This window comes from Anomaloglossus baeobatrachus, assembly GCF_048569485.1.
Source record: "Anomaloglossus baeobatrachus isolate aAnoBae1 chromosome 5 unlocalized genomic scaffold, aAnoBae1.hap1 SUPER_5_unloc_17, whole genome shotgun sequence".
Classification (NCBI taxonomy): Eukaryota; Metazoa; Chordata; class Amphibia; order Anura; family Aromobatidae; genus Anomaloglossus; species Anomaloglossus baeobatrachus.
Window position 1 is genome coordinate 322,331 of NW_027441792.1, and position 19,193 is coordinate 341,523.

At 49.4% G+C, this 19,193-nt stretch overlaps 1 protein-coding gene across 1 annotated transcript; it reads right to left on the minus strand.

The window, feature by feature from the left end:
• Nucleotides 1–1,261: 1,261 nt before the first annotated feature.
• Nucleotides 1,262–18,627, minus strand: LOC142258905 (uncharacterized). Its single transcript, XM_075331464.1, has 6 exons — nt 18,472–18,627; nt 18,163–18,342; nt 12,710–12,833; nt 12,533–12,630; nt 12,245–12,335; nt 1,262–4,357 (listed from the first exon to the last, which is right to left on the minus strand). The coding sequence occupies exons 1-6, from the start codon at nt 18,547–18,549 to the stop codon at nt 3,285–3,287; spliced, it is 1,644 nt and encodes a 547-aa protein (XP_075187579.1). The 5' UTR covers nt 18,550–18,627; the 3' UTR covers nt 1,262–3,284.
• Between the last annotated feature and the right edge of the window lie 566 nt (nt 18,628–19,193).

Below are 19,193 nucleotides of genomic sequence, written 5' to 3' on the forward strand. Positions count from 1 at the left end.
CGGTATATTTGAATGTGTGATCCTGAGCAGGGGGGCCGGTGCTGGAGCTGACACCATGGCAGCCGCCGCCAGGCCCCGCCGCCAGGTCACGGACCCCCACAGCAGTGCAGGGGGAGGTGCGGGGTAATGTGTGGGAGGGTGCAGGGAAGGGGGCGGGGCTCACCGCACTGTACAGCCCAGCAGGGAGGCGACATGCTGTTTCCACATTTGCGTGTCAACGTGGCCCTGCCCATGTAGACATGAAATGACCGGAAGCAGCAAAATCGCGGCAGGAGCGGTCACATGACCACTCTGAGCCGGGGGAGAGGGGCTGACAGCAGGGCAGGTAAGTGGTCTCTATCTACTTACCTGCCCCAATGTAGCCCAATAGGGAAATAATAAAAAAAAAGCAAATTAAGCCGGCTAACCCCTTTAAGTGTCCCGTCCTGTATGCTGATAGCGCGGTTCCGATGTGGGGCTAGCCGAAGACTTTGGCCCCGGATTCTATGTGCTATTTGGCTCCAGGAAAATGTGACAGGTCTGGTGGCTTTCAAGCCAGTTCCTGTGACCCTTGCAAAATTGGTAGATAACTTAAAGTATATCTGCCCTGGGGTCTGTACCCCGAAGAGTCGGTCCTGTGGAAGCAGCCGCCTGCTTCACCCCAGTGACCGTGTGTAGACTCCTTGGCTCATGGAGCTGCTATCCAGCACGTCCACTCAGCTGTGTCTGCAGCTACACTCCCCATTGCGTGTGTTGTCGGTTCAGGAAGCTGTTGCCCCCAGCCGCTGCCACCATTGCGTGTGTTGTCGGTTCAGGAAGCTGTTGCCCCCAGCCGCTGCCACCGGCTGGTTCACTACTCTCACTAGGTCAACCTGTTTCCCTCCCGTGTGCTCCTAACTTCCCCTGATGGCTGCCTATCCCTGACCTTGGGTCCCGGTTCAGTGGATCCGGGGAGCCCCTGGTGCGGAGGCATCCTATAAACCCAAACTGATATAGTGACCCCCTACTTTAACCCGACCCTTGCCCAGTCCCCACTGGGGAGAGCAACCTTACCGTGTAAGTGTGTGTTTTTGTGGTGTAACTGGCATCGACCTTCGTTAGACCCAGGATAGGTACTACACCCTAAGTAAGGTGCAGTACCCTGTGGCGCCTGAAGCCGCAGGGGCGCCACAAACACACATGGGAAAACTGCTGTAGGACGATTATTGTTTCTTACACATAAATTGATAACATTTAGATGGATTCAGACGACCCTACGACAAAACGTGATTAACAAAGTCATTACTACAGGACGGTATGAGAAGGGGATTTATTCTAAAAGAAACTCTGGAGCCAAAAATGAGAAAATCTGGGCCCCGGGGCTGGAGACTTCGGGCTTCCAGCGTGTCAGTACGAGACGGGGTCTTTGTCCCTGGAGCTTCTCTACTCGGTATAATGAGACTCACTCATCCTATTCATATAAAAAGCGTCTGAGTAAAATAGAAACTGCCTAAATATGAGGAGCTTGTCTGATCTAGAAGTCACTGTATAAAGAGCTATGGAGACAGCGCTATTCTTCTGTATAACATGTGTGATGTCGCTGTAGCCCTAGTATTTCTGTACATGTTGTCTCTGTATATTCTTACACAAGCATTATGGATTGGGAAATCGTGGAAATGGAAGAGGGGCATTTTACTGTAATTTTTGTTAAAAAAAATCATTAATATGATACTTCATCCCACCATTTTTGTTGTGCACTCAAAATAAAATTTGGAGTTTAAAAAAGAATTAAAAATCATAGAAAATGTAATCAAGGACCTCGTGTGGAGAAATAAACAGCCGAGGAAAGGAAAGAAAAGGACAAAGAGGTCATACTGTCTACATTAAAAATTAAAAAAAACCCAGAAGATAAGCTTAAATTGTTATGTCAGGCCTTACAGAGTTATAATGGATATACAGCACTTTTGGGGAAAACATAGCAAACAGTTAAAGCTTTGTTTGTGAGAAATTGCAGTAATAAGAGTATTGTATCCAAGATATTTAATGCCATAATGAGGGAACAGGTTGGGCGACCTCTGCTCCTATTCCTCCTTATTACTCCTATGATTCCTGTGATACGGTCAAGGCCTCCAGTACTAGACGCAGCAAAGCAACCCCATAGCATTATGGATCCTCCACCATGCTTAGAGGTTGTTAGGGTGTTATTTTCCTTAAAAGCTTCATTGCACCATCTACAAACAAACTGTTGCTTTGCAATGCCTAAAAGGTCTATTTTTGTATCATATGTCCACAGAACATTTTCCCGAAAGGAGTGCAGTTTCTCAATATACTTTTGGCAAAGATCAGTCTTTCCTTTTTATGTTTTTTCTTCAGCAATGGTTCCTTCCTTGGCTTTGCCCAAAAAGCTCTGCTTGGTTTAGTATGTGGCGTATGGTACTTGTTGAAACCATTATCCCAGAATGTTCCAAGTTGTCCTTCAGGTCTTTGAATGTTTGACAAGGTGGTTTTTCCTCTATTTGCACCAACCTTCAAATACATCTCTTGTAAATTTTCCTCTCTTCCCCATGCCCAGGGAGGCTCATTGATGGTTTTGTGCTTGGCAATCTTCTTAATAACATTGCACACTGTTGAAACTGGGATACCAAGGTCTTTGGAGATGGCCTTACACCCTTTGGAAGTCTTGTGTTTGCAATTAATAGCAGTTTTGATGTCCTCAGACAGCTCCTTTGTCTTCACCATTGTGAGAAAAGAACAGGGCCTAATATGTGGCTTTTTAAAATACTAAAAATTCATTATTCATTGGCTAATTCATGTCACACGGGCACTGACAATTTATCAAAGGTGATTCTCATTTGAAATTTACCACATGTGAGTCAAAATGTGTTTCCATACTAAGTTAATGTAAAGGGTGCCAATACCAGTGTCACAACAGCTTTATGTTTTTTAACTTTTCCTTCCCATTGTTTTATGTTTTAAATTGTTGTTTATCATTTTCTCTTTTGTATTTAACATGAGTGCTCTATACAAAAAAGCTGTTTCACTTGATTTATTTTTTTCAGGAGATATTCCACATTATGTACTTCAACTTCTTGGGTGTCAATAATGATGAGCAGGACTGAATATGATTTCTCCCCATGTGAATTTTTTTTAGTGGTAAACAAATTATAAATTTCAATTAAACCATGTCTCACCTTCTAGGTATGATAATGGCTTCAACCATTGTGAGTTTTGTGATGTTTAAAATGATGCACTTGTGTAAAGTATTTCCTTCATTCTAATCACAAGGGTTTCGCCCCTGTATGATGTCTTTGGTGTTTAGCAAAATTTTATTGATCTGCAAAACATTTCTCACATTCTGAACATGAAAATGGCTTCACCTGTGTGTGATTTCTATGATGTATAACAAAATTTGATTTATTTGCAAAATATTTCTCGCATTCTGAACATGAAAAGGGTTTCTCCCCTGTGTGAATTCTTTTGTGTTTAGCAAGAGTTGATTGACCTGCAAAACGTTTCCCGCATTCTGAACATGAAAATGGTTTCTCCCCTGTGTGAATTCTTTTGTGTTTAGCAAGAGTTGTTTGACCAGCAAAACGTTTCCCACATTCTGAACATGAAAAAGGTTTCTCTCCTGTGTGAGTTCTCTGATGCATAACAAGATTGGATGTATGTACAAAACATGTCCCACATTCTGCACATGAAAAAGGCTTCTCCCCTGTGTGAATTCTTTTATGTTTAGCAAGAGTTGATTGAACTGCAAAACGTTTCCCACATTCTGAACATGAAAAAGGTTTCTCTCCTGTGTGAGTTCTCTGATGCATAATAAGATTGGATTTACGTGCAAAACATGTCCCACATTCTGCACATGAAAATGGCTTCTCCCCTGTGTGAGTTCTCTGGTGTCTAACAAGATGTGATTTAAGTGCAAAACATTTCCCACATTCTGAACATGAAAAAGGCTTTTCCCCTGTGTGAGTTCTCTGATGTGTAACAAGATGTGATTTTTGGTTAAAACATTTCCCACATTCTGAACATGAATATGGCTTCTTTTCTGTGTGAGTTCTATGGAACATAACAGACTCTGAAGAAAATCTTTTCTCCCCTCTGTGAATTTTTTTATGGATTTTTCCATATTCTGAAGTTGAAAATAGCTTCTTTGCTGTAAGAGCACTTTGATTTGTAATGCCTCTTTTGTGACTTTTATTTTTCTTAATAGACTGTGATAAATCAGAAGATTGGGCTTGTTTAAAAGAATCAAATGATAGATCTTTGCTGTGAAGGGATGATGGTGTATCTGGAATAGAGGCATTCACTTCAGTTATATCTTGTGTGATATCAAGGTCATCTGATTTAAAAATTGAAGATGTCAGTTGTGCCTCTAATCTCCTCGTACAGACATCTGCCAAGAACAAAAATTATTTTTAATAATATATTCAAAGTTAAGGATATAAATTTATAAAATAGCTTGTAATGCCGTTACTGGCATCCTCGCAGTTTTACCTTCCAGGCCGTCCAATGGTGGCTTCCATGTCCACAGTCCCTGCCACAGTCTTTCAGGACCTACAATTATGCCAGGCAGGTCTCCTGGGAGTGTGCTTAAATCATTTGTGCTCCTCTTACTAAAGGGTCAGTGTACCCTAACCCAGCCTCTCAACTTATGTCTAAGAGGCACTAGGAATTTAAGGCATCCTCCCTCTATGAGAGGTGCTTGGGCAACGTGGTCTATCCTTAGATACGGGTTGCTAGTTGTCAGTTTCTGTTCTATTTGCTGAGTCTTAGGCTATATGCGCATGCTGATGTTTTTGCATATCTCAAACAATCTTAATTACTTACCAGTAATGGGATTTTCAGAAGCCCATGACAGCACCACCTGAGAGATAGGTTCCGCCCACATCAGGATAGGAAACCCACTGATAAAAAGGCGGTACCTCTCCTCCACATCAGTAGGTTTACAGAGCCAGAGAGGACCAACAAAACACAAACAAAAATGTTAATCACACAACCACCAAAGGAATACACCATTAACTCTAATACTCCCCGAAGGGTGCCCATAACCAGTGAATAGGGGGGGAACTAAGGGTGCTGTCATGGGCTTCTGAAAATCCCATTACCGGTAAGTAATTAAGATTTTTCCCTTTCGCCCATGACAGCACCACCTGAGAGATTCTAGAGACCAATCACCTTAGGGAGGGACCACCGCCTGTAATACCCGTCTACCAAGAAGGGTCGGCCGTGGAGAACAAGTCAAGTCTATAGTGACAGAAAAAGGTAGAGGAAGAGGACCAAGTGGCGGCCCTGCATATATGATCAATAGACATTAGTTTCCATCAGGACAGGAAACCAAACTGATGTGGAGGAGAGGTACCGCCTTTTATCAGTGGGTTTCCTGTCCTGATGTGGGCGGAACCTATCTCTCAGGTGGTGCTGTCATGGGCGAAAGGGAAAACGCTGCGTTTCTGGACACAAAAAACACAAAAAAACGCACCCGCGGCAAAAACGCATCGGTAAAAACGCTGCGTTTTTTATTGCGTTTTTGGCTGTGTTTTGCTGCGTTTTTGATCACTGCGTTTTGCTGCGTTTTTCCAATGCATTGCATGGGTGGAAAACGCAGAAAAGAATTGACATATTCAGGTGTTTTTTCACCTTAAAAACACGGCTTAAAAAAAGCAGGTTGCGGACAGCAAAAAGAAAAAGTCATAGACTTTGCTGGGGAAGCAAAGTCATGCAGTTTTAAACTCAAAAACACACCACAAAAACACGGTAAAAAACACAACGTGCGCACATAGCCTTATGCTGTGTGTTCGAACAGGTATCTGTATCCTGGTATCCGCTGTGCCCAGGAAATATGCTGCATGTATCTATATCAGCTGTGCCTGCCGTATCTGCTGTACCTGTCGTTTCAGCTGTCAAATCTGCTTAGGCCAGATGTCAAATCTGCACCCAACCACATCAGTGACTGTCAGTATCCAGTCCCCGCTGCTGCAGTACCAGGACTCCCCGGAGTAGCACCTGGCATCTACCTTCCAACAAAAGCCTAATCTCACCATCAAAGGCTCTAGTGAAGCTGAGGTAGCCGCTTAGATACACCCCTCCTGGTTGAGACGATACTGCGGTCCAGTGGGCCAACTCCCATTTGCACCGGCAAGCATAACAGTTTGCCCAGGCCATGGCTCCCACTATCTCCAGAACTCCTCAGCTCGCAGGTATGCAGCAAGAGAACGTCCATTAATGGGAACAAAAAGACCGGATCCTGATCAGTGGCTATGTCAGTGGACACCCGTTTGCAAGCCTTCTGACCAGCACAAACCTATCCTCATCATCAGAGGCTCTAGTGAAGATGAGGTAGTTGCTTAGTTATGCACTTTCTGGTTGATTCAGTGCTGTGGCCCAGTGGGTCACTCTCGCTTGCACACGTGTGTATAACATAGCTAAAGAAATTACAAGTTATATAAATTGTAATAAGCTATTTTTCGGACTATAAGACGCACCAGACCATAAGACGCACCCTGGTTTTAGAGGAGGAACATAGGAAAATAAAATTTTACGCAAAAAATGTGGTCATGACACACTGTTATGGGGCGATAATCTGCTGCTGACACTGTTATGGGGGTAATGTCCCCAAATTCTCTACTAGGGTACCCCATCCTGGTAATGATCCTCCTGCCTTGTATATATATATATGTCCCTCATACTGGTATAGCCCCATCTTGCTATATACTGCCATCCTGGTATGTGCCCCCATCCTGGTATGTGCTCCCATCCTGCTATATACGCCATCATCCTGCTAATATACCCCCATCATCCTGCTATATACGCCATCATCCTGCTCATATACCCCCAATCATCCTGCTCATATATTCCCCATCATCCTGCTCATATACCTCCCATCATCCTCCTGATATACCCCCATCATCCTGCTATATGTCCTGCATCCTGTGGCACACAGAAAAAAAATAAACGTTCATACTCCCCTTTCCTCGCTCCACGCAGCATCGCTCCTCCTCCTGTCTGTGCCGGCAGTGCTGTGGGAGCCGGCCACGATTCCTGCAGCATCAAGATGTCCTCCTGTCTGTGCAGGCGCGGCTGTGGGGACACGTGCGCACAGCGATGACGTCATCGCGGTGAGCACCGCTAGTCTCCACACAGCGCGGCCGGCAGACAGGAGGACATCGCGATGCTGCAGGGATTGTGGCCGGCTCCCACAGCGCTGTCAGCAGACAGGAGGACATCGTGGTGCTGCAGGGGAACGGTGAGTACACTGATTCACTGCACCTCGTGCTGATGATGACGCGCGGAGGGCAGTAAATACAGCCGCACATGATCACTCCAGGCTTTAGTTGCCAGGGGTGATCACGGCCGGCTCTTTACTATGCGCGCACCTCTCGCCCATCACCCCGCCCACCTATCAGCACCGGCTTAAGCGCTGAGAGATGGGCGGGAGGATGGGCGTGCATATGTAAGGAGCGGGCCCACGTGGTCACGGCAGACGCTGCTGCTGCCTGCTCGTGCCCCCGATGACCCGCTCCATCACAGCACCCTCATTCCCAGCAGCCATGCCCTACATTCAGACCATAAGACGCACCCCCCACTATCCCCCAACATTTGGGGGGAAAAAAGTGCGTCTTATAGTCCAAAAAATACGGTATTTATACAAGAAAACCATTTACAATCTCACAGTAGTCCTCAGAGCAGGAACCAGTAGGCCATGATGTTCAACCCTCTATATTCATTTTGCTTCTCGTATTGGAATAATAAGCCATCAAATAATATTTTGTAGGATAAAATTATACCAAACTGCTTCTCTGTCAGTGGAAAAATGGAGGGTTCCACAATGGTTGTAGCTGAAAGACTCTTGATAAAGAGATATGGCTTCATAAACCAATCCAGCAAATCCCAGAGCCAAATATCCTCGATGCTTCTCAGCCTTGCCGTGTACCCAGACACTGTCACTATCCACATGTTTGGCATTGCCACAGGGAAGAACCCACATAAATATTCAGTTTGTCTCGTGGAGCACAAGCCAGGCGCTATGTGTTGGCCACTAAAATGGTAGATTTGCAATTTTCACTCTGCAACATCCACTCCATGCTAATTTCCAGAGTCATTTAGTCTAAAGCAGAATATGGTAAATGCTATTTACTGACTATATGTTGTGGCTTCACTATTTGTTTTAAGAGCATCAAATGTTTGATCACTTCTAATTCTTTTACATTTTTGGAGAAGTTCAGTTGTTTTTAAATAAATGCAAAACAAATGAATCTTACATTACAGCTAAGATAAAGTAGAATATGCCACAGAAAAAAAAATCTCAGAAACACTGGGATCAGATTCAGCATTACAAAGGTGTTATCATGTAAAGTGACAGATGTCAGATTGGAGAAATGGAGCCTGGATAGGAGCAGAAAACTGGCTGCAGTGGAAAGCCATGAAATAAGAGCGGCTTTGTGCTAACTACTATAGAGGGAGGGGAGCCAGCACGATCTCAAAATGGCATGCAATATTTAAAAAGTGCTAATTCACGGATTTATTCCAACTGTACTATAATAAAAAAATGAGATTTTTAGCAAATAAATGATCAATTTTTTGAGCCACCCCTGCCACGTCACGGCAAAGCTCAATAGGGGGATCCTACACTATATTATGTATTTCATGTGCCATGCGGCTGTTACGGGGGGACTGGCAGATTAGGACCAGGGGTATATATCCCAATCGCCAGTCGGGGCCCACCGTGCTCCAGATGGTAATGGAGCTGCTGGCACCCTGTGGGTTAGGCGGAGACTATAGAGCGGGATGGCTCTGAGATAACCCAGGAACTCTGGGAATCGGTCACGTGTGTTGGGAAACGTCAGACCGGACGACAACCGATTAGCGTTTTGGTGCACCTAGCGCTACACCAAACACGTGTGCAGGAAACACGTCAGGCCGGGTGGTAACCAGGTAGCGTTGACCGGAAGACCGCCACGAAAGCGCCCTGTCGGCCACGTGTGTAGGACACGTCAGGCCGAGCGGTCCTCCGATTAGCGTTTCTGGCCACCTCTCGACTGGCCACGTGTGTGTAGGACACGTCAGGCCAGATGGGTACACCAGTAGCGTTGACCGGGAAGCCGAGGAGGATAAGGAACACCCTGTTAACTCCACAGGGGTCCTGGGGTACGCTGTCCGTGCGCGTAGGGGGCACAACCGGACAGGTGGCGCAGCAGGTGCGTTGTCCGTGTGCGTAGGGGGCACAATCGGACAGGTGGCGCATCAGGTGCGTTGTCCGTGTGCGTAGGAGGCACAATCGGACAGGTGGCGCAGCAGGTGCGTTGTCCGTGTGCGTAGGGGGCACAATCGGACAGGAAGCACAGCAGCCGCAGCCCAGTTAACGCCACTGGGCTGCTATAGCAAGACTGGAATGGCAGGAGGGAAGCACGGCGCCTGACCCTGATGTGCCGAGCCACGAATCTTGGCGTGACAGGCACCGTTCGCCTAACCCTACCTACCGCTTCCCAACATAGGCTTATGCCGCAATGAGGCTCTAACATGGAGGTGTGCTCTGACTGAGCAAAAGTGAAGACTGCGCACCTCCATATTGTCTCCAGCCCCTTTTATAACCTGGGTCCGCCCCAAACCCAGGGTGGAACCACCAAGGTCCAATAGCAGAGTGCCATGTCATCAGTGACGTCACATGCGACCTATCCGGAACCGCCACGTCATTGATGACCTCATGGCAGCCACGCCCCAAACACTTCACCAGTCATCGTCTGACGACCAATACTGAGGTGCCAGATCATAGGGGCGGGCCTCTGCGAGCCAGTCCGGAGTTGCCACGTCATCAGGACACCTGACACTCTCTGCCCTATCAGGGCCTGCCACCTCACGGACATGCTCAGTGAGGTCCTTACCGGACCTAGCCTCTGGTGCACTAAGTGCCTGAGCATGCCCAGTAGCCTGAGCAACAGGCTCAGAAAGCAGACTATCAGTTGGAGCATGCTCAGTAGGCACATCCCAGAACTTAGACACAGCACGAAGTCCAAGTACCTGTGCAAAGAGGCTGTTAGGGTTAATTGTGGGAGCATGCTCAGTAGCCTGAACTGAGGACTTAGTCTCAGACATAACACAATCAGGCTGAGCATGCTCACTAGGCAAAACACCGGGCTTAAACTCTGGCTGGGGTAAATCAGCGCACGCATGCGCACTAGCCGCCTCTCCACACTTAGACGTGGTGGAAGGAACAGCCAACTGGACGACCCGAGGCACGGCCAAGAACGGCAGCCGGCACCTGGGCGCAACAGGAACCGCAGCAGGCTGCTTGCGGCTATGGCGGCGTCGGTTCGTAACAGCGGCCTCCTAGATAAAATTAAAAGCAGAACCTAATGGAGCACACATACCTGTAAACTGTATATAACCGCTTCCATGTTGCAAAAGAGGCAATTATGGATAGAGGCCAGCCCAGGTCCCAGCATGTGGAGCAAGCTCTACACATACCAGGACTATATCAGAACTGACCTTCCCAGTGCCAGACAGCAACCATTGATAAAGGCGGAAATGAAATACATAATATAGAGTAGAACCCCCCCTATTGAGATTTGCTGTGACGTTGGCAGGGGTAGCTCAAAAAATTGATCAGTTATTTGCTAAAAATCTCATTTTATTATAGTACAGTTGGAATAAATCCATGAATTAGCAATTTTTACATGATGCATGGATTTCAGATCATGCTGGCTCCCCTTTCTCTGTTACAACCACTATAGAGATAACTGTGACTATAGAAAATAACATATTTACTAAAATGACCGCCCTCCACCCCGACAGCCTTCACCGTCACTGACTTAGTAACTAGAGGTGACACATCTGGAGTAATTACAGTATGTGGCTCGGGGGCTCTCGGCAATCCAGACTATTGTAGGGACCAATATTTTCTGACAGATGCGATTCCTGAAGACATATTAGACATGCTCCAGTACAATAGTGACAGAACTAAAATATATAAATAAAATATCAAATTTTTATTGAAAAGTACATAAAAAAAACAGTCATGCAAAGAATATAAAATCAGGACAGGGATACACCCTAATAGCAGCAATACAGGGGACAGTACAAGTAAAACCATATATAATACTATGAAAAAACAATATAGTGCATGGAATAGTAAAATACAGGGCCTATGGAGAACTGAAACTGTATTAAGTGTGCCAGTGCAAAAAGAATCCCCAAAATACACTGTGAATATCAACATATGTAAGGTCTAAGGGACAATCGTAAAATAAGCGCAATGATATAATAGCAAGTGGGTATTAAATGAATACCTTAGTAGATGGTCAAAATATTCTGCAAGCTGCTGACCCCGACGTATGTTTCGTCTGCAAGTAACTTGCTCGGGGGGTGCTATTTCTTTTTTTATGTAATTTTCAATAAAAATGTGATATTTTATTCATATATTTTGGTTGTATCACTATTTTCGTTTTGGTGGTTCTGCCTACACCTCTTGGGGAATTTTTGATTTGCACATTCACTTACTGTGACTAAAAACAGAGTTTTTGATTTTTGATGCTTGAGTACAAGTTTTTTTTATAGTGAACATTTGTGGAATTCTAAACAAACAAAATATCTTTCAGGCTCTTGAAGGTAAAAATATCAGAACTTTGTGTTAATTACTTTCCTTTTTTTCATTCTAATTATATTGTGGAAATCACGTGGGTGGGCTGACCGGCCTCCATGTACCCTCTATGGGATAATTCAACCCTATCAGCACATTCAGCAGAAGGGACAGAAGAAAGATCCATCAATAAGATGCCAAAATACTAGGAAGATGGATTCATTGTTCTAAATGTGAGAAACAATAGGAATCTTGTATTTATGATACTTATTAATGGCGAAAAAAAATATAATAAATGATATTACAAAGCAAGCTTTCCAGACTACTGAGGTCTCTTCATCAACTACAAGATTATTATTTTGTTTCTCTCACTGAGAACAATCAATCTTTATTCACCTGGAGAACACGGCACCAAACTAAGAATCTAGGACGTCACCAGCATCATCACCCTCCGCTTTCTCTTAGGGGTCCACCATACAGATTAGATTCTTCTTCCCATGATTTTCTAAGTTGTCTGCACATTCTACGTACACTGTCATTTGGCTTTGCAGATAGGAAATCTGGGCAGCTTGGGTGGAGGAGCATGTGGTGGTCTAGCAGCAGAATGGTGACCATTTGATATGGCTGGACTACAACCCTGATAAAGCAGCCACAGCCGATGACTGAGAAGAATCTGTGACTTCTCTGCATTTAGTGGTCACTACTCACCTGGGCGGTTATCTGTAGGAATCTCCTCTTTACTCCGCTCATCACCCCTCACATATGTCTCTGTAGTATTAATATAGGGCAGATCTTCCCCCTGAAAGAAATATTGTAAAAGTCACAGACAGATGGAGAAGTCACATCTATGATCAGCTCTAATCCTGCCATCTCCACCGCTCTCATTACACAAGTATAACACATATAATACTGGAGGATAAAACAAGACTGAGCACAAGACCTTCACAGCCGTCTACACATCATAGGGGGATTTCATGGCACCTTCTCTCCATCTACCTGATGATCCTGAGGAACATCGGGGTCTTCTTGTTTACAGTCCTGTGGGAGAAGAGGACGGGGACATCTCTCTGGTGTTGTCCTCTTACTGGATAGACCTGGAGGAGACACATACAGGGACTGAATTCATTCCTTACATACAGATAATTATAGGCCGTGTGTATTTAGTCCTATTACCTGGTGATGTTAGGGGCTGGGGAACCTCCATCATGACGTCCTTGTACAGATCTTTGTGTCCTTCTAAATACTTCCACTCCTCCATGGAGAAATAGACGGTGACGTCCTGACACCTTATAGGAACCTGACACATATGTGAAGCCCCGCCGGTGCTGTATCGGTGCATACCTTCAGGGACTCCACGTAGCTGGTGCTGGTCACAGGTAGGGAATCTTCAGTTTTGATCGTGACGCCACTCTCAGATTTGCGGTCAGAGGGGACCGCCACTGCAGATTAGGAGGCACCTGGGGCTGATAGTGGGTGCAGTCGGGTGTAGTAGCCTCCTGAGAGTGAGGCAAGCCCCAGGGCCCTTTGTAAAGCTGTAGTACCACAAGTCGCAGAATGACCACACACAGGCAAAGTGTCTTTCAGGGTTTTTACTCACTTCAGGTGGCAGGGTGAGTAACCCGGGCGTAGCTGGGATGAACCAGGTGGGAACCAGGTATCCTTCCGGCTGACTGTATGAGGGTGACTACAAACTCGCCTTCCTTAGCCCTTGGTGGTTTGGGGTGACCCCGACTTTGAGTCCCTATGGGGGTCACCCAGGGAAGATGCTCCGAGCCTCTCTCCCCTTCTTGTTTTGCCGTGTGCTTGTTCCCCGGGCCAGGCCACTCCAGCCTCTTGCCTCCTGTGACCTATGGGCCCTACTTGCGGTTACGTGGCTGCGGCTTTTGGTTGTTGTGGTGTGGGCTGTAAGAGCCCCACACCGGCAGGTTTAGCAGGGAAAGGTGAATCTATCCTCGCTTCGGGATCTGCCGCCCGGTTGGGCCTGGTGCTCTCTAGAAGTCTCCTTACTTCCCACTCCGTGCACTCTCTAGCTGAAGCTGGCTTTCAGGCAGCACTCCTAGTTGACCGTTCTCCCCCGTCTGTAGTCACTGCGCGGGCGCTGTTAGACAGCATCAGCCCCACAGGTCTGCTCCTCACTGAGCCCTCTGGAGTTCCCTGCTCTAACTGACTCACTGCTCCTCCTCTCCTGTTCTTGCCTACGCCACCTAGCAACCAGACTCTCCACCACACCCCTTGAGAGGAGATGGAGGCTTTTAACCCCCTCCCACTATTCCAGTGGAGGTATAGGCTTTGCCCCCTCCTGGGATCCCCAGGGGTCCTCTCATGGGTACATGTGTGAGACCTGGTCACTATGCGCCTGTGTTCCACACCCCGGTCAGCCTTCTGGATTACCTGTATTGTACTGTCCCCAGCATGGGTGCAGTACTCAGTGGTGCCTGACCAGGTCAGGGGCGCCACATTCCCCCTTAGTTATCACCAGCACGTCCTCGGGCTGCAAGACAACATTTTAAAATGCATAAAACATTAAAACATGTAAAACATTTTTAAAACCACCAGGTATCAGACATCACCACCCTCCACCCACAAGTCCGTTAACCCACCCAAAACCCTCTCAGGAGGCAGGTCACCGGTCCTGTTGGTAACCAGGTCTGGGCCATCCGTTTCCCCAGACCTTTCCTCCAATCTTCCTCTCCCGTTGGCCGCGACTTCAGCCACTTCTGGCAGGATGTAGAGGCGGCTTTCATGGGCTGGTGGTTTCAGGGTATACCTGGCCTGGTGGATCCGCGCCTTCAGCCTCTTCTGGCAGGATGCAGAGGCGGCCTCCACAGTTGGTGCTGGCCAGGTACCCTCTTTGTGGTGGTGAGCCAAGGCCCCATAAACAGGCGTGCTCTCTAGTCGCAGGTGAGCCAAGGCCCTTTTCTACGGACGGGCCCCCCTGGTTGCAGACGAGCCAAGCCCCTAAACAGGCTGGCCCTGGTGGTGGTGCCACTGGTGTAACTATTTACACTGCGAGAGTTTGTGGCTATAGCAAGTTCATAGCCTAAAGTTTATTTCTCACAACAGTTTTTGTGGGCGCATTTCTTTAACGTTGCAAACAAAACTTTCAAAACTTTAACTTCTGTACTTCTTTTCTGTACTTTACTTTACTCCTCTTTTTCACTAGGGCGAGGGCACGTTGGGCACTGGCACCTGTGACTTTCCTGCTCTTTGTCTCTGTCTTCATCTGTAGGATCTTTATCTTTCCGTTCTTGGTCTTCATCTGTTTCTACATCTGGTTCTTGATCTCTATCTTTTCTTTCTTGTCTTTCTTGTCTTTCTTGTCTTTCTTGTCTTTCTTGTTGCAGGGGATGGCTGTAAGGTTTGTTGGGACATAGCGTTACGCCCAGAGCATACAATCCTCTTTCGCCTTGATGCAGGGTGAACTGAACGGAATCTCCCATCTTTAGATTTCTGCAAGGGTGTCCTCTTGGCAGATGAGCGTTCACATCTCTGCGGTTTACAAATATCCCTTCTTTTATTCCTGGTGCTACAATGAAGCCATAACCACTTTTCAAGTTGAAATCTTCCACTACGCCATAACACAGGGGTCCTCTAGCCTGGGCTTTGGACTCTCTCAACAAACGCTTCTCCTTTAGGTCTCTGGCGGTGACTGCTCTCTGTTCAGGAGACTGTGGTGCTGGAGCAAACTGTGTTCTTCTGCGCCGTGTCTTGCGGGCTGGATCCATGCCTGTGGGCTCCCAGGTGAAGCTCTTAGGCAGCTCTTCTTCTGCAGAGGGGGTCAGGTCCTCCTCGTCCCAGCGGGAGTATGGCAGCATTTCCGGCTCTGAATACACAACTGCTACTGGTGACACTGGAGTCGGAGTCAACCCTTCTGCTTCCTGGCCTCCTCTCCCCCTTAGTTCTTCCTGGCACTCCAGCTGTGGCAGTGCCGGGGATGGCTGCTCTTCGGCCGGCCCAGGTGAGGGACTCCTTGGTGTAGCTGCTGCAGGAGTTAGCAGGAGACTCTTTGGGGTATGCGGAGGGGGGATGTATTGGCTCACCAACCATTGTGGAAATTTGGCCTCCAGGTCAGCCTTCATCTGCCAATATGCAGGGTCTTCACCCACCGTGGGCTGCCTATCAGGAACCTCTGTGGACCGGGGAGCGGTGTCTGCTCTGGCCTTACAGGCCGGGGTAAATGCTGAGGTAGTCTTTCCTTGGCGGGCCGCGCCTGGCATGGCGGCGGCCTGGTCTTGGCGGGCCACGCCCTGTATGGCGGCGGCCTGGTCTTGGCGGGCCGCGCCCGGGATGGCGGCGGCCTGGTCTTGGCGGGCCGCGCCTGGCATGGCGGCGGCCTGGTCTTGGCGGGCCGCGCCCTGTATGGCGGCGGCCTGGTCTTGGCGGGCCGCGCCTTGTATGGCGGCGGCCTGGTCTTGGCGGGCCGCGCCTGGCATGGCGGCGGCCTGGATCAGTGTCGCTGTTGCAGGGGGCTCTGTGCAGGCTGGGCTGGCCGTCGCTGCAGCAGTCTGGGCTTGGCGGGCCGCGCCTGGCGTGGCGGCGGCCTGGTTCAGCACCTCACTTGCGGCGCGGACGAGCGTCGCTGCTGCGGTGGGGTCTTGGCGGGCCGGGCAGGGCATCGCTGCAGGGACTGGGTCTTGGTGGGCCGAGCAGGGCATCGCTGCAGCCGCTGGGGCTTGGAGGGCCGCACCTGGCGTGGCTGCGGCCTGCTTCAGCGTCGCCGCACCGGACGCCTCTTCAGGGACCGCGGACGTGGCAGCAGGGGTCGGGGCACTTGCGCGGGCCGGGGCATCATTCGACTCACCCATTGTTGGTAGCACTGGGGTCTGCGTCGTCGCCATCCCGCCTGACACCCGGCATGCAGCTCTCCCTTCATAGGCCCGAACCGCCGCGGTCAGCTCCTGCAGTTCCATCCGTTCCTCCCGAATCTGCTCCACGACCCGGGTCTCCAGCCGGTTGCAAAACTGGGCCAGCTCTCGGTACCACCAGGCAGCGGAGCCTGGTTCTGGGTTCCTGCGGTCAGACGCCATTTCTTCTGCGCCGTCTTCTGCACGGTCTCCCAGCAGTGGACTCTTCGCTGCCTCCTGTAACAAGCTGTCCAGTTTCTGCTCTGCCTCTTTCAGCAGCTCCTCTCCCAGCAGCAGGCTTGTGGCTTCCTTTCCTTCCCGCCGTCTCTCGACGCTTCCACTCTCATAGCTGGCAAGGTCAGAACTCTGCAGGGGATCTCTGGGTAGCCACACCTCTTCGTGGGCGGTAACTTCTTCCAGCGCGGGCTGCTGTTGTTTTTCAGCGCGCTTTCCATGGTGGCAATATGGCGGCGCTTCCAATTTTTCAAGCGGACCGCCCAGGCACATGGTCACCTGTCTGAACAGGTCTAGTCCTTATCCTGTTCGTGACGCCAGATGTGAAGCCCCGCCGGTGCTGTATCGGTGCATACCTTCAGGGACTCCACGTAGCTGGTGCTGGTCACAGGTAGGGAATCTTCAGTTTTGATCGTGACGCCACTCTCAGATTTGCGGTCAGAGGGGACCGCCACTGCAGATTAGGAGGCACCTGGGGCTGATAGTGGGTGCAGTCGGGTGTAGTAGCCTCCTGAGAGTGAGGCAAGCCCCAGGGCCCTTTGTAAAGCTGTAGTACCACAAGTCGCAGAATGACCACACACAGGCAAAGTGTCTTTCAGGGTTTTTACTCACTTCAGGTGGCAGGGTGAGTAACCCGGGCGTAGCTGGGATGAACCAGGTGGGAACCAGGTATCCTTCCGGCTGACTGTATGAGGGTGACTACAAACTCGCCTTCCTTAGCCCTTGGTGGTTTGGGGTGACCCCGACTTTGAGTCCCTATGGGGGTCACCCAGGGAAGATGCTCCGAGCCTCTCTCCCCTTCTTGTTTTGCCGTGTGCTTGTTCCCCGGGCCAGGCCACTCCAGCCTCTTGCCTCCTGTGACCTATGGGCCCTACTTGCGGTTACGTGGCTGCGGCTTTTGGTTGTTGTGGTGTGGGCTGTAAGAGCCCCACACCGGCAGGTTTAGCAGGGAAAGGTGAATCTATCCTCGCTTCGGGATCTGCCGCCCGGTTGGGCCTGGTGCTCTCTAGAAGTCTCCTTACTTCCCACTCCGTGCACTCTCTAGCTGAAGCTGGCTTTCAGGCAGCACTCCTAGTTGACCGTTCTCCCCCGTCTGTAGTCACTGCGCGGGCGCTGTTAGACAGCATCAGCCCCACAGGTCTGCTCCTCACTGAGCCCTCTGGAGTTCCCTGCTCTAACTGACTCACTGCTCCTCCTCTCCTGTTCTTGCCTACGCCACCTAGCAACCAGACTCTCCACCACACCCCTTGAGAGGAGATGGAGGCTTTTAACCCCCTCCCACTATTCCAGTGGAGGTATAGGCTTTGCCCCCTCCTGGGATCCCCAGGGGTCCTCTCATGGGTACATGTGTGAGACCTGGTCACTATGCGCCTGTGTTCCACACCCCGGTCAGCCTTCTGGATTACCTGTATTGTACTGTCCCCAGCATGGGTGCAGTACTCAGTGGTGCCTGACCAGGTCAGGGGCGCCACACATACAATGATACTGTCACCCCCGATCCCTTCATAGCGTTACTGTATAATGTCCCAGCATTCCCAGCAGTGTCACCTCTCCAGTCAGCAGCTCAATCATCTTGTAGGTGAGTTCTAGGATCTTCTGGTCATTGATGTCCTCATGTATCGGGGGGTGAGGTGGAGGCCCCATGATTAAGCTCAGGGGTCTTCCCCATCCCTCAGACACAGGGGCCTGACAGCGCTCACTAGAGGTCTTCTTCACTACTGTGTAATCCTGGTTATGGAGAGACACAGTAATAAATCTCACTCCAGACATTTCCAGAGTCCTCACCTCTCCAGTTCTGTCCATCTGTTATTCCCATAGATAAGAATGATGTAATGTGACGTCATCAGAATCTCTCACCTCTCCAGTAAGCCGGAAGAGGATCTCTAGGGTGAGGTGTAAGATCCTCTCCGCCATCTTGTCCCTGTCCATATCCATCCTTCACGGGGCAATCAGGAGAATTCTCTTCTATAGAAGATCTCCACTGAGAGGATCCGATATTGTAGGGACCTGAATGGGGAGAAGATGACGATGTGACATCATAAAGAATCCGCTGTAATAATACAATTACTGGAGATAATAAGGGGAAACATATAATGAGAACATTCTGGGGGAACATTATACTGTGTGGGGGCAGAAAGGGGCTGAGGACTGAGGGCAGAAAGGGACCGAGGGCAGAAAGGGGCCGAGGGCAGAAAGGGGCCGAGGGCAGAAAGGGGCCGAGGACCAAAAGGGGCCGAGGACTGAGGGCAGAAAGGGGCCGAGGACTGAGGGCAGAAAGGGACCGAGGGCAGAAAGGGGCCGAGGGCAGAAAGGGGCCGAGGACCGAGGGGAGAAAGGGGCCGAGGACCAAAAGGGGCCGAGGACCGAGGGCAGAAAGGGGCCGAGGATTGAGGGCAGAAAGGGGCCGAGGACTGAAGGCAGAAAGGGGCCGAGGGCAGAAAGGGGCCGAGGACTGAGGGCAGAAAGGGGCTGAGGACCGAGGGCAGAAAGGGGCCGGGGACTGAGGGCAGAAAGGGGCCGAGGACTGAGGACAGAAAGGGGCCATGGACTGAAGGCAGAAAGGGGCCGAGGACTGAGGG

What these genes read in the sequence shown, in the direction of transcription:
- LOC142258905 (XM_075331464.1), bottom strand. Translation starts at nt 18,549, where the DNA reads ATGGATATGGACAGGGACAAGATGGCGGAGAGGATCTTACACCTCACC. An exon ending in TTGAGCTGCTGACTGGAGAG is followed by an intron (nt 12,834 to 18,162) that starts GTGACACTGCTG and finishes CATATGTGTCAG; the next exon opens with GTTCCTATAAGGTGTCAGGA. An exon ending in CCAGCCCCTAACATCACCAG is followed by an intron (nt 12,631 to 12,709) that starts GTAATAGGACTA and finishes TGTCTCCTCCAG; the next exon opens with GTCTATCCAGTAAGAGGACA.